This window comes from Rhineura floridana, chromosome 16 (genome assembly GCF_030035675.1).
Source record: "Rhineura floridana isolate rRhiFlo1 chromosome 16, rRhiFlo1.hap2, whole genome shotgun sequence".
Lineage (NCBI taxonomy): Eukaryota > Metazoa > Chordata > Lepidosauria > Squamata > Rhineuridae > Rhineura > Rhineura floridana.
The window spans coordinates 11,883,849-11,897,877 of record NC_084495.1 but is presented as its reverse complement, the minus strand read 5'-3'; the positions used below and the strand labels follow the sequence as shown (position 1 = coordinate 11,897,877).

The following is a 14,029-nucleotide window of genomic DNA, read 5'->3' as shown; positions in this document are numbered from 1 at the left end:
CATTGGCCTGATCCAGCAGGCTCGTCTTATGGTCTTATGTTGGATCCCAACTCTTATCAGCCCCACAGCTAGCATGGCCAATGGTCAGCAATGATGAGAGTTGCAGTTCAACAACATATTTTCTGCCACTGCACTAAAACCCTAGTGCCCTCTAGTCAATTTGAACTACAAATCCCATCAGCTCCAGCCAATATGGCCAATGACCAGGGATGGTGGGTGTTGTAATCCAAAACATCTGGAGGAGATTAGGTGTGGGAGGCTGGTTTAATGTGATGAGAATGAGCCACAGCAAGCCTTCGCCTCTTACACTTTCCCTCTCCTGCTCCAGTGCAGTTGCAAGGAGGATTTTGGAAGCTTTTGCTTCTGTTTTAGATTAACTGCAGCTTGTTGTTTTATCTGAGCCCGACAAATTATGGTTAACCTTAATTATGGTTTGTTTGAAACAAGCCAACTTCCAGCTGTCATTCATGAGAGAATTGTCAGAGGCAGTATGCTCCTGGATATCAATTGCTGGAAACCAGAAGAGTGGAGGGTGCTCTTGCGCTCAGGTCTTGCTTGCAGGCTTCCCACAGGCATCTAGTTGCCACTGTGAGGACGGGATATTAGACTAGATGGGCCGTTGGCTTGATCCAGCAGACTCTTATGTTCTTATGAAGCTGTCTTGTTTCAAAAAAGCATTGTTAAGGTTGACCACAAGTTAGGGTTCAAATGTAATGCTAAACTGTGGTTAATTGAAATAGCAAACTAAAGCTTCTGGTGTTCTCCATATGGTCATACGAGTAGGACTGGGGAGGAGAGAGTGTGCAAGGCTGAAGTTTGTTACAGCTTCTTCCTATCACACTAAACCATGGTTTAGCCGTGACATCTGAACACAGCCATTGTGTACTTCAGATCATTGGTCACAGAAATATTATGGATGGTCTCCTGCAAGGAACTTTTTAAATGGTTGGAAGGTTTCTTTTGAACAATTTAGCTCCTGTGAGAGAGAAATGGTTGATTTGAGCCATGAGTGTGTGAATAGTGGTTATAGCTCTCATTTGGCCCAGCTATAGACTGTGTGACTGTTCCCTTCTTAGTCCAAATTTCTTTTTTCCTTTTAGGGTGAGCCAGGTGAAATAATCACATCTACGCTGCCAGGACAAAAAGGTGATCCAGGATATCCAGGTCTGCCAGGAATACCAGTAAGTTGACAAAAATGTTTGTTTACAATGTCTTGTTTGTTTAAAAAAACGAAACAGTATGCCTATGCCTTAGAATATCAGTTGCTGGAAGCCACAAGAGGTAAGAGTGCTCTTGTGCTCAGATCCTGCTTGCGAGCATCCCATAAGTATCTGGCTAGCCACTGTGGGAAGAGAATGCTCTAGATGGGCCATTGGCATGATCCCGCAGGCTTTTCTTATGGGTTTTATCTAGGTTTTACTCAGAGTAGGCCAATTGAAATTCATGGATCTAAGTTCTCAGTTTCAGTGGGTCTATTCTGAGTAGTATTGAATACCACCCAATATTCTTCAGCTCAACAGTGCATGACATATTTTAATGGCAATGCAGTATTAAAAGCTGGAAACTGTTCTGAATTTAAACCTGGACTTCAGGGGCCCCTAGATTTAAATTAATCTATTACGGTTTTGGAGTCCGCTTTCAAGCTGCAGTTGTGCGAAGGAGCCACAAGGGAGCAGCTGAACGCTAGGGGAAAGCAGTTCATGTGGATGTTCGCCAGAAGCTCTGGTCCTTCTTTAGAAAAAAACATGTGGGGTTTCTAGGTATGTTTTGGCCAGGTTGGCCTTTGCTGCTTAGTTCTGCAGCAAATGCTGCTGAGTTCATGGGCAGAAGAGAATGCATATCCAGAGCCTGAGTCCCCAGGCTTCTGTACGGAAACTATGAGATCCAAAGAAGTTTGTTCCGAAAGTTTTTTTTTTTAAGGCCTTGCTTGCCATTTGTGCTAACAATTGCCTCCTGTTTCCTCCTGCCGTTCTGTGGTTTTATGTACACCATCAGTACAGGCACATCAAGAAACTCTTATTTTTTTAAAAAATCTCCCGGATAGCTGGCTGATTTTTAATGGGGCTGTTCTTTGACTAGAGCAAAGAGCAAAAGGCCAGTGCAATTCACTCTGTGTCCAGTGATTCATACCTGTGTGAGCTGAGGGTCTCTTTTTAACCCCTCCCTCTCCAGCATGAACAGCACCAGAGGCTCTCTTCAGAGCATGGTGTAGGGCAGTGTTTCCCAACCTGTGGGTCATGGGCTTTATAAGTAAACCCAAAATAGATTTAAATATTAAATCTATTGTAATTTATTGTAATAAGCATATGAAATAAAGTTTGGAATATATATAAAGAGAAAGGGTTAGTAAACCCAAAACAACAATTGCTTGGAATTCTTAACTTCCTTTTTTGTTGGCATGTTATAAGACTCTAGTCTTTCATTTCTTAATACAGAGAAGACCTTAAGGTCCAAAATCAATGTGACAACAAAATAAATGGATGGGTCCCCTATAAAGTAAACTTGGATTTGTGGGTCACATACCAAAAAAAAAAGGTTAGGAACCATTGCTCTACACCACTCTTCCCACCCAGCCACCCATCCCTGCCACGCAACAGAAACACAAGCAGATGGGGAAGTGTGTAACTGAGTTTCCTAAGGGGGCAAGCTCTGATGGAGTCACCATCACTGGTCATGATGGAGAGGAGGGGATTAAAAATACTCTTCCCAGTGCTCAAGTGGGGGACAGCTGTTGAAGTACATCATATTTATTTAGACTCTTTGGAGGCCCACTGTGAATTGCTTGCCAGGCACTTTGAGGGTAAAGCTGCTTGCCTCCATAGTAATCTTGGTGCCCCATCTACTGTAGTCCCCAGTGAGGTGTCCACTGCAATGTCTGCTGCAACTTCTTGGGAACGGTTTCAGTTGATGCAGCCTGATGATGTGGACAAGGTGCTTGTGACAATGTGGCTAACCACATATCCTCTGAATTCTTGCCTTTCTTGGCTTAGTAAAACTTGCCAAGGGGGTTTGACCAAGTGGATCCAAGGTGTTGTCAACACATTGTTTTGGGAGGGAGTGTTTCCAGTCGCCCCAAGACACAGTGATCTGACTGCTCCTGAAAAGCCCCCCTGGACCCACTGGTTTGTGACAACTACCACCCGGTCGCAAATACCTCCTTTGTAGGCAAAGTGATTGAGAGGTCGGGTGATTGCAGCAACTGCAAGTACCCTTGGATGAAGCAGATTATCTTGACCCATTCCAATCTGGGTTCAGGCCTGGTTATGGGACTGAATCAGCCTAGGTCCCCCAGATGGATGACCTTTATTGGGAGAAGGACAGGGGGAGTGCAACCCTGTTATGCTTACTTGATCTCTCAGTGGCTTTTGATACCATTGACCATGGTATCCTTCTGGGCCGACTTGGTGAGATGGGTATCATAGGCAGTGTTTTACAGTGGTTCCGAGCCTATCTCCAGGGTCATTTCCAGAGAATAGGATTGGGTGATTGTATTTTGGCTCCCTGGCAGTTGTGCTGTGGAGTGCCACAGGAGACCATCTTACCCCCCATGCTGTTTAAGATCTATATGAAGCCCTTGGGAGTGGTCATCAGATTTGGGCGAGGTGTCAGCAGTATGCTGACGATGGAAAATGGAAATGGACTACCTTCAAGTCGATCCCGACTTATGGCAACACTATGAATAGGGTTTTCATGGTAAGTGGTATTCAGAGGGGGTTTACCATTGCCTCCCTCTGAGGCTAGTCCCCAGCTGGCTAGGGCCTACTCAGCTTGCCACAGCTGCACAAGCCAGCCCCTTCCTTGTCCGCATCTCCCAGCTGGGGGGCAACTGGGCTCCTTCGGACTATGCAGTTTGCCCACGGCTGCACAGGTGGCAGGGCATGTAACCCCTGAGCCACTCACTGTGGGGGTGAACTTTAGCTGGCCCTTGACACCCAGAAGACACGAGCGGGGATTTGAACTCACAGACTCTGGACTCCCAGCCAGGCTCTCCTCCCCACTGGGCTATACTATTGCTCCATAACATCTGAATCGGGATAGGCTGTGCAAGCCCTGGACCAGTGCCTGGACTCAGTGGTGGGCTGGATGAGAGCCAATAAACTGAGTCTGAATCCTAGCAAGACAGAGGCACTGTGGGTTGGTGGTTCCCGAGTTCAGATAATTGGTCAGTTGCCTGCTTTGGATGTGGTCGTACTCCCTCTGAAAGAGCAGGTCCGTAGTCTGGGGGTTCTCCTGGATCCATCTTTGTCACTGGAGGCCCAGGTGACTTCAGTGGTTAGGAGTACCTTTTACCAGCTTTGGTTGAAAGACAGCTATGACTGTTTCTGGCCCAGGATATCCTGACCACTGTTGTTCATGCACTGGTAACCTCCAGGCTGGATTACTGTAATGTACTCTACGTGGGATGGTTGTTGAGGTTGGTCCGGAAGCTGCAACTGGTGTAAAATGTGGCACTAGGTCAGGTATCACCAACATGTCACCCTGCTGCTGATAGAATTGCACTGGCTGCCCATTAGCTACCAGGCACAAAGCCCTATACAGCTTGGGACCACCATACCTGAAAGACCGTCTTACCCCTTATATACCCAGTCGATCACTGCGCTCTGCAGGTGAGGGCCTCCTGCAGATACCATCTGATTATCAGGAGGTCCGTTCTGCTCAACGTAGGAAGCAGACCTTTGGTGTAGTGGCACCTCCCCTTTGGAATTCCCTCCCCTTAAATATTAGACAGACACCATCTCTGTTATCTTTTTGGTACCTACTGAAGACCTTCCTCTTTCAACAAGCCTTTTAAATAGAGACCTTATCCCAGTTTGCGTCTATGTTGGAATTGCTTTTTAAGATGTTTTTAAAGTTTTTTTTTAAAAGATGTTTTTTAAGATGTCTTAATATATTTTAAAGTCTTTTATAAAGTTTTAGAGTGTGTTTAGTGTTTTTGTTTGCTGTCCGGGGCTCCTACTGGGAGGAAGGGCAGGATATAAATTTAATAAATAAATAAATATATTAATTAAATATTTATAGACTGCACTTTTATATAAAAATATCACAGTGCGCTACACAAACTAAAAACACAAATAAAACATCAGTAAGAGCTGTTTGGCAAAGAATCTCAGTTTTGAGGCCTGTTTGAATAATAGTTTTTAGAACACATTTGAAAATGAGCAGGGAAGGCTCCTGCCAAACCTCTAGTGGCAAGGAGTTCCACAGGGCAGGGCCTGCTGCACTAAAGGCTCAGCCCCTAGAAAAGCAGGGTTGGAGAACCTGCAGCCCATCAAAAGATGCCAGCAGCTCCCATCATTCCTGACAGTTGGTCAGGCTGGCTGGGGCTGATGGGAGTTGCAGTGCAGCAACAGCTGGAAGGCATCAGGTTCCTTGCATCTGCGGACAAGTTTGCTTAATGTCATGTGGGTTTCCCCATGTCCAGAAATTTGACCCTTTCTCTTCTTCTTGTTCCAGGGCCCCCCTGGTCCTGTTGGAGTACAGGGTCCTTCTGGTCCTCCAGGGCTAACAGGATTGATGGTACGTTTCCTTGATTACCTCCGCCTAGCTTGCAGAATGGATACAAGATGAGAGTTGGAGCTGCTGAACTGGGGTTTCTCCAGTGCTTTCAGAAGTGGTGGGGGAAAGAGGTTGTTGTGATGGGGGCATGTTACTGTGCTGGGCCTATGCACCTTTCTCTTGTCCTATTCACTTTGACAGGACCAGTGTGTGGAAGGATTGTACCGTTTACCCTAGTCCGTATGATTCCCTTTTAAACACGTTCCTGGAGTTGTATGGGGATCACACTTACAGAAAAATGGCTCCCACAACGTTAGGGATAAGTGTAAATGGGACTCAGTTACAGAATTTAAGAGTCCCACTCGACTTGCTTCCATCCAAACCTGGGTAACCAATCATATATATACACATTCCATACAAAACATAGTGATAATAGACATCAAATATCAGTGTCCCATGGTTAGGAGGATAATTTGAAGTGGGCTGCTAATATTTGATCCCTATACCATTACATTTTATATGCAATGTATATATGATCAGGAACAAGCTCTGGGCTCATGTGCTTTCTTCTCTACTCTCATATGCAGCTTGACATTGAGTTCCTTGTTTAGTGCAAACCACAGTTTACCGTAAATTTGCTACCTGTCGTTTGTGCTTGCTGTCCAAAGCAGAATTGGAAATGATAGCTTAAAGTGGTTTTGCATTGTGGTTTGGAGAGCAAGCACAGTGTGGAGATTTGGCCAATGTCCCCACAAGTTCTGGAATCATTCCTCTTCCTCCTTTTCCTGGTGGTGGGTTTTCAGTGCCACCACTTCCTATGCTGAAAAATCGGGGAGGAGAGTTCAGCAGGTGAGGTGATATGCCTTTCTAATCACTACGGGCCAAAGGCTTTCCTCAGTCCCTCTCTTCTCTGCTGTAGTGCATGGGTGAACAGCCAAGCACACGGGGAGATGTTCCTGAGTTGCAGGTTCACAAGGCAAAGCTGATCTTCAAATTTAAGAAGTTTACAAGTGGATCCTGTAACAAAATGTCGCAGCTCCTTTCCAAGGTGCCAGCCAACCAACCAAGTCCCATTCCAGGATGCTCCATTCCATTCCTCCACCCCCTGTGGTCTGCCAGCATTCCATGTCCACTGAGCATACTCAGTCCTAATTGGACTGGTTTGGGGTCATCCTTCCCCCCTAAATATTTTTTGTACTTCTGCAAACCTGGGGCCACCATGGACATAGTTTCACTTGTCATCAAAAGGCATTTGTGGCATCAAAAGCTTGACCGAGAAGGTCAACTGCGTTTCTCAAAATGCTAGCCATGGATTTATTTTGTGTGGTTGCAGAAGTAATCCTGGAGAATTACTGACATGTTTGTCACTTGCAGGGTCCTCCTGGTCCACCAGGACTACCAGGCCCTAAGGTATAGTATATTTTAATAACCTCTGTGTGTGTTTTAGTTCAACCTGTTGTACTTACTGTATTATTAGGGGTTCTGCCCCTGTGCGCTTTGTGTGCCACCCCCTCCCTCGGTCACCAAAAGCACATCTCCCTCTTCCCCCCCCCCCCAGGTTGCCAAGGCACCTCTCCCCACTCTCTGCCTGGTCTCCCTTGCCTTTCTTCCTCCCATGGCCTAGAATGGGAGGCCTCACAGTAGCGATGCCAAGGCGTCCCATGAAGCAGCTTCACAGATCACGCAGGCCACAGCCTGCTCACTGTCTACTCAGCTGCCCACCTTCCTTCTTGTTCTTCTCCTCCCCAGCCTTGAGCCCAATGCAGCTGTAGTTTGCAGCGCCACCTGTCTGTGGCCAAGCAAGCTGCAGCATGACTCTTACAAAAATATTACATACTCAGATAATGAGGATTTTAAACTCCTTTTTAGGGCAATATGGGCTTGAACTTCCAAGGTCCCAAAGGAGAAAAGGTGAGTGTGGAATTTTGAAATGGCACTTCAAGCTCTGATGTTGCTGGTTCTGGGTCATCATATCAGAGTGGTCTAATTAAGTTTACACAACTTGCTGTCTTCTGCGGAAAATAGGGTGAACAGGGACTTCAAGGACCCCCAGGGCCCCCAGGACAAATCAGCGAGCAGAAAAGACCAAATGATGTAGAATTTCAGAAAGGAGATCAGGTGAGTGAGAAGTGATGGTTCCACTCGTGTTCCATCATCAGCCATCTTCACAGGTTGCCCCAACTGCATCAGACCACAGTATGTCACATTGAACCATACTGCTCCCCATCTCATCCAGCCCATCATATGGAGAGTGAAAAGGCATCTACCTTCCCTACTCACCCTGTGCACTTGCCCTGTCCCAACATATTACAGAGGGGCATCACATCTGAATATGGACTAAACACGTGTGCAGCCCAAACGTACATTGTACAACCAAAATGCAGGCCGACTACCTCAGAGGGACATTAACTAGACGGAACGCTTCCTTGCATTTTTAGGACCTATCCCTATATTGCCTCACATTTCCTTTTCCTAGAATTAAGAAGCCTGCATTAGGTGCTTTGGGTCTCTCTCTATCTCCCTCCATCCTGTCAGTAATGTTGAAGTGGTACAGTTGTACCTACCTACACACGCACACACTTGCTGTAGTTGCCATTGGATCTTCTCAAGCATCCTTCTCTTCCTGTTGGGTCCCCAAGAGGAAGTGACCTTCTACCAGGTTGTCCTGCTTAAGTCTTTGACTTCTTCACCTAGCTATTTTAAGAGAGGGACATTAGCCAATAGAACTCTTTATCTCCAAGCCTCTCGATCTGATGCTTTGCACTGCGATGTTCCTTGACAGATGTTTCATGGTGTAGATGTGAAGGAGTGTTGGAGCTAAGAGACAGCTACATAACAAGGCTAACATTACTCTTTAAGTATGTTTTTGATTCTCATATGCGTGCAAAAGGAGGAGGCAAATGCTCAAGTGAGGAAAAATGAGGTGTGGGAGCACCCCCTCTAACTTCCTAGAACAGCTGCGGGGAACTTTTGGCCCTCCCAATGTTGCTGGCCATCTCTCAACAACTCCCATCATCACTGGCCATGCTTGCTAGGGCTGATGAGAGTTGTAGTTCAGCAACATGACCTCTCTGGTGAGGTGTCTGTCTCCATCGTTACTGACTTTTAGGAGGGATTCAAAAACATTCCGGCATTTTATGGCTGCCAGAGACTGTTCCTGGCAACTCGGAGATCGCTGCATGGAGGAGTATTTTTTTTTATCTGCAGCTGTATTTAGCTGAACTGTTTGGGGCATGTTTTAAATTGTTTTTAGAACGCTTTTTAAAAATTGTTTTGTCGATGTATTTGCCGCCCTTTGGGAGAAAGGGTGGGATTTAAAATTAATTGATAACAACAATAATAAATAATATCGGGTCAGAGTTTCCCCTCACCTGTTCTAGAACATGTCAAAGTTCAAAAGGTTGCCTTAGACACCAACCTCTTTACAGTCACGTAGGTCCTGTTTGTCAGGGATTAGGGTAGACAACTGTTGTTCTGCTAATCGGAATTCCTAGTTTAACTTGCAACTTTAGCAGTATCTGTTATTTGACAGGAGGGGGTCTTCCTTCAGGGGTAGGTAATTTTTTAAGTTTCAGCCATTAGTTAACTTTTGTATACTAAATGGTTGATCGGTTTCAGCATCATTGCAACTTGCAGTAACACTGTTCGTGTTCATGTCACGTAGCAAGCTGTAGAGGAAGAAGCCCCAAAGGTAAAGGTAATGGAGGGGTGATTACCCAGCATGACCCAGTGGTTATGCCAACTCCTTAATCCAGTTCTGAACCAAAGTGCAGGTTTTACCATGGGGCAGCCCTTACAACTGTGTCTTCCTTAAAACAGCGCAGTGTGTAGTGTGAGTTGGCAGAACCTGAAATTCTGCCTATCCCAAAAGGAATGAAGGGCTCAAGGGTGCTTTTGTTCTGGTAAGACCCGTTGCTGCCTGCCTTTAATAGCGGAAGCCTCTAAATCCTGTTGCCAATGCATGGAGAGAAGGATTCCACCCAAGGGCAACAAAAATAAGAAGTGCCTCTAGTCCTCATGGAGTATGGTGGCTTAAACGGTAAAGAAATATTAAATCCTAGAGGGTGACAAAATAACAACTATCTCTAGTCCTTATAGCGTACGGTAGTTTAAATGTGAGTGAAGTACTAAGTCCTAGAGGACAATTATTTATTTTTAACAACATCTCTTTTTCTCTTCCCCAATGCTTGACAGGGTGTTCCAGGTGACCAAGGCCCCCCAGGTCTCCCTGGACTACCAGGTCCTCCTGTAAGTCAAATCCTTTGAGTCATTTTTGAAATTGCAATGGAGCACTTTAGAAGTCTCTGTGCACATGGGCTGATCATCTGCTTGTGTTTCTCATTTCCAGGGCCCTTCTGGTGGTGGAAAAGGTGAAAAAGGTGAGCAAGGAGAACCAGGCAAAAGAGTAAGTAACTTCTTTGAACCCAACATTTTATCTTTCCAAACCATGTGTAGATTTGGGAATTCAGGTTGAGTCACCAAGTACTGGGTAAGAAATTTTCCCTTCTATGGTTTGCTAAGATGATGTGGATAAAGCTATTATGGACAATGGTTTTCCCTGGATGAGAAGGGACCATTGATTATACGCATCAGAGTTCACAATTTTTTCATTCTGAATCAATTAATCTAGACCAAGGGATCTCCAGCTGTGGTCCATGAGCTTTATTCAAGTGGTCCACAGTGTGCCTGTGGATTTATGATGAAAATCTGAGACGTTACGTCCATCCTACCAAATATCCATATTTATTTTAATTGCATTCATATTGCTTCTTTTATTTCTTATGTTCTATTTCATTATATGACAATTTGAATTATATGGAAACCATACATCTATTACAATTACATCTAGCTCTTTACAATTGGTACATTTCTGTTTTGGCAAGCCTATCCAAACACATGGATTTTATGTGTTTTAATCCCTTTTTAGTTTACCGATGTTTTAATAGTTTTTTTAAATGTTCAAGTGGTATATAAATTTTGTTACAATAAATAAACAGGCAGAAAAATCAATAAGTGGTCTGTCAAGACCCTCAGCAGTTTTCAAGTGGTCTTTGGGGGTGGGGGAATGTCGGGGAACCAATGATCTAGACCAGCCTTTCCCATCATCCTCAGCCAGCATTGCCAATGGTCAGGAAAGGTGGGAATTGTGGTCCAACAACATCTGGTGGCCCACTAGTTGGGGAAAGGCTGATCTAGACTAATTCCTGCTCCATACTTGGAGTGGACACAGACAACTATATACAGAGGGAAAGCTGATCACCTTAAATGTCCAACCAGATGGACCAAGTGTTATCACGCCCCCAAGAACTGCTCAGAAATTTGGGGAGAGGGGAATGTTAAAACTTGAGTCATGGTATGGAAAAAGGCACTTCCTCAGATGTGGGGATCCCAAGCCATTTAAATAAACATGAGTAACTGTTGACTTCAAGTGTGTTAAGGGGTGTCTCATCTAACAGAGAGCCAGTGTGATGTAGTGGTTAGAATGTTGGACTACAGTCTGGGAGACCAGGGTTCAAATCCCCACACAGCCATGAAGCTCACTGGGTGACCTTGGGCCAGTCACTGCCTCTCAGCCTCAGAGGAAGGCAATGGTAAACCCCCTCTGAATACCACTTACTGTGAAAACCCTATTCATAGGGTCACCATAAGTCGGGATTGACTTGAAGGCAGTCCATATCTAACAAAGCTGTGCTGAAAAAACAATCTTCGTTAAAGGGTTCTCCATCTGCTTTTAGATTGTCATTGTGTTGAGGTAGGAAGACAGTAACATTAACATTTATGTAAAGCCTTTGTGACAGATGTAAATCTCTGCAGGATTTATTTCTGTTCCCATTTTGGTTTGGGGTTGGTTTGTTTTCCGCACACACACCCAACAGAGGCTGCACACGCACCATATATTTAAAGCACATTTAAAAAGTACATGGCTCCCCCCCCCCAGAATTCTGGGAACTGTAGTTTACCCATCACAGAGCTATAATTCCCAGCACCCTTAACAAACTACAGTTCACAGGATTCTTTGGAAGAAGACACGTGTTTTAAATGTAGCCTAAGTTGCCACACAGTTTCTGTGATAGGAATCAATACATGCTTTTCAGCTGGCACTTGTGAACTTGTTCCAGACTGGAAAGGCCATGTGAAAAACCAGACTTTCTTTGGAAGCTGAAAGGATTCTAAGGGCCAAACTAGACAAGGCATGGAAGATCCATCATCTGATTATCTTTATGTTTCTTGTAAAGCGGCAGTTTGAGGGGGGGGAGGCTGAAATGGATGAGGACCATGGTGCTGTAGGAGCAGAAATGTACCCATAAATCCTGGAGATTTATATCAAGAAAATGGCCCAGAGGAGGAAGAGTTACTCTCCACCAGCACTGTGGTCCCAAACCAAGCTGTCCCCCACTCTCCCCAAACCCTTTTTTGATTGCCTCTTTTCTAGATTGACTGCACAATCCTATAGGCGTTTAAGCCAGGGAGTTGGAATATGGCAGATCTCCAGTTGAGCTGGCTACATCCCATCTCAACGAGGCTACACCAGGGTAGCCCCCCATCCTGGCTGAGCTTTGGCTCAGCCAGCAAAGCCGCACCCTCCTGACTCAGCTGGCTCAGCCAAGACCAGCATAAGTTAAGCTGATGTAAATCTCAAAACAGGAATGTTCCAGGGGTGTGGTGGGGGTGAAACTGAGGGGAGGGGACTGACAACATATCCTGCTTCTGTTTGGCTTGGTCCTGTGACTTGCAGTCCAGCGAAAGTTAAGCTGGAGAAAAGGGTAGGCTAAGTAAATACATACATTAGCTCTGTTTTTTTTTTTTTTTTGACTGCTTTTATTTTCTTCCCACTGGGCTCTGCTGGCTGAGCCAGCATTCTCCCCTCGCAAGGGCTCCTGAATGGAATTAGGATCTGGCGTACTTTAAGCCAGCGTAACTTCAGACTACTTATGTTACACTGGCTTCCTCGATATAGGATTGTTCTGTAAGTTATACATTGAGGACCCTTGAACACCAGATTCTCATTCAGTATTCTGCATTCTGTTTCCCATATTGGAGCAGACCATTTCATGTGGAAATGGAACGGAATGAAGTTCTGGTTTTCATTCCTATTTTATTTTGATGCAGCCAGATTGCTGGAATAGCAAGCAGCAGTCGCAAAGCCGACACAGTAGTTTCCATGCCTTGAAAAGTTATTCCCATTATTTTTATGTGTTTTTTTTAATAACTGAAGCACATTAATCAGCAATATTTTAACACAGGGGTTGCCAAACGATGGTCTGTGGGCCACCTGTTGTCCACAAGCTTCATTCATATGATCCATGGCATGCCTGACTTAAACATTCATATTGATTTTTAGGTACATTTTTATTGCTTCTTTTGTTTCTCGTATTGCATTGCATTACAGTTTGAATTCTATGGAATGCAAATTATGGTGCAATGCAATACAATATAAGCAAAAAAGGAAGCAATAGAAATGCATTTAAAAATCACACAGCGTCTAGCACTGCACATTGCAATTGCTACGACAGGCAGAAAAATCATTATGTGGTCCATCAAGACCATCAGTGGTTAGTTCTCCATGGGGAAAAAAGTTTGGAAACCATAGTTTTAATCCATATTCAGGCAATTGCCTTCAGACACTGATCATTTATTTTCTTCTCAGACCCATGGCAATAAGAATTGTTCTTAAAAAATCCCATAACTGCCATATTTGTGGATTTTGTCAGCAATCAAGAATGATCTGTAAATTTAGCACAGTTTAGGAACACAAGTGATTTATTGCCCACAATTTCCACCCCAAACATGCCTGACAATGCTAATCCCTTTGGGGTGAGGAAAGTGACTAATGTTGTGGGCCCCTATGGGATAGGGCTAGCAACATTAGAGAAAAGTATCTCTCAATTTTTTCTCCCATCTCATATGTCATGTTGAAAGCCAAGCTGCGTTCACATTTCTTTTCCCATGTTTTGAAGAATCCAGGGTTTTTGAGAATGTATGCTCGCCTTGTCCAGCATTTAAAAACAAACACCCTGTTTGTACGTGGGCCTCTGCTTGGGGAAAGGCAAAAATACCAGCTATTTATCTTTGAATGTGTGTCAGTCTTTTTAAAAAGTCTTCAGCCGAACTTCCCAGGAGGATCCCTCCGCCTGTGCTGCCTCTGAGACGGGCTCCCGTCTTGGATGAAACTTATCCAGTTTTAAATTCAGTCAGAAGGGTTTTTTCTGACTGGGGATGATTTCTTCCGGATAAGGAAGAAGCGTGAGATCTGCCACATAGTTTTGTTTCGATTGTTGGAGCCTGGAATTCGTCAGAATTGTCTGTCTTCCAGCAGTTCAGACAGAGCGAGGATTTTATGCTAGCTCAGTTGGATAAGTGACCCGTTTTTTTTAACGGACTAGCAGGCAAACCTCCTGTCTACATTTATCATTTTCTTATCTATATAGCTAAAGAGATTTGTCAAAGTAACAGCAATTAAGATAACCTAGATGAGGTAAGACTTTCCTTCTTTATTTACGGAACTAAGGGGGAAGAAAATATAAATAGCTTA

The 14,029-nt window shown here is 44.5% G+C and overlaps 1 protein-coding gene across 3 annotated transcripts in view; it reads left to right on the top strand.

Annotated features, from left to right (window-relative positions):
* The window catches only part of COL4A5 (collagen type IV alpha 5 chain), a 170,689-nt gene that overhangs the window by 78,895 nt on the left and 77,765 nt on the right, over positions 1 to 14,029 (top strand). For all 3 annotated transcript variants that reach the window (XM_061599001.1, XM_061599000.1, XM_061599002.1), the window contains exons 10-16: positions 1,101 to 1,181; positions 5,455 to 5,517; positions 6,871 to 6,906; positions 7,366 to 7,407; positions 7,522 to 7,614; positions 9,691 to 9,744; positions 9,845 to 9,901. In XM_061599001.1, the coding sequence (XP_061454985.1) occupies positions 1,101 to 1,181; positions 5,455 to 5,517; positions 6,871 to 6,906; positions 7,366 to 7,407; positions 7,522 to 7,614; positions 9,691 to 9,744; positions 9,845 to 9,901 (426 nt within the window). The remainder of the gene's footprint in view (positions 1 to 1,100; positions 1,182 to 5,454; positions 5,518 to 6,870; positions 6,907 to 7,365; positions 7,408 to 7,521; positions 7,615 to 9,690; positions 9,745 to 9,844; positions 9,902 to 14,029) is intronic.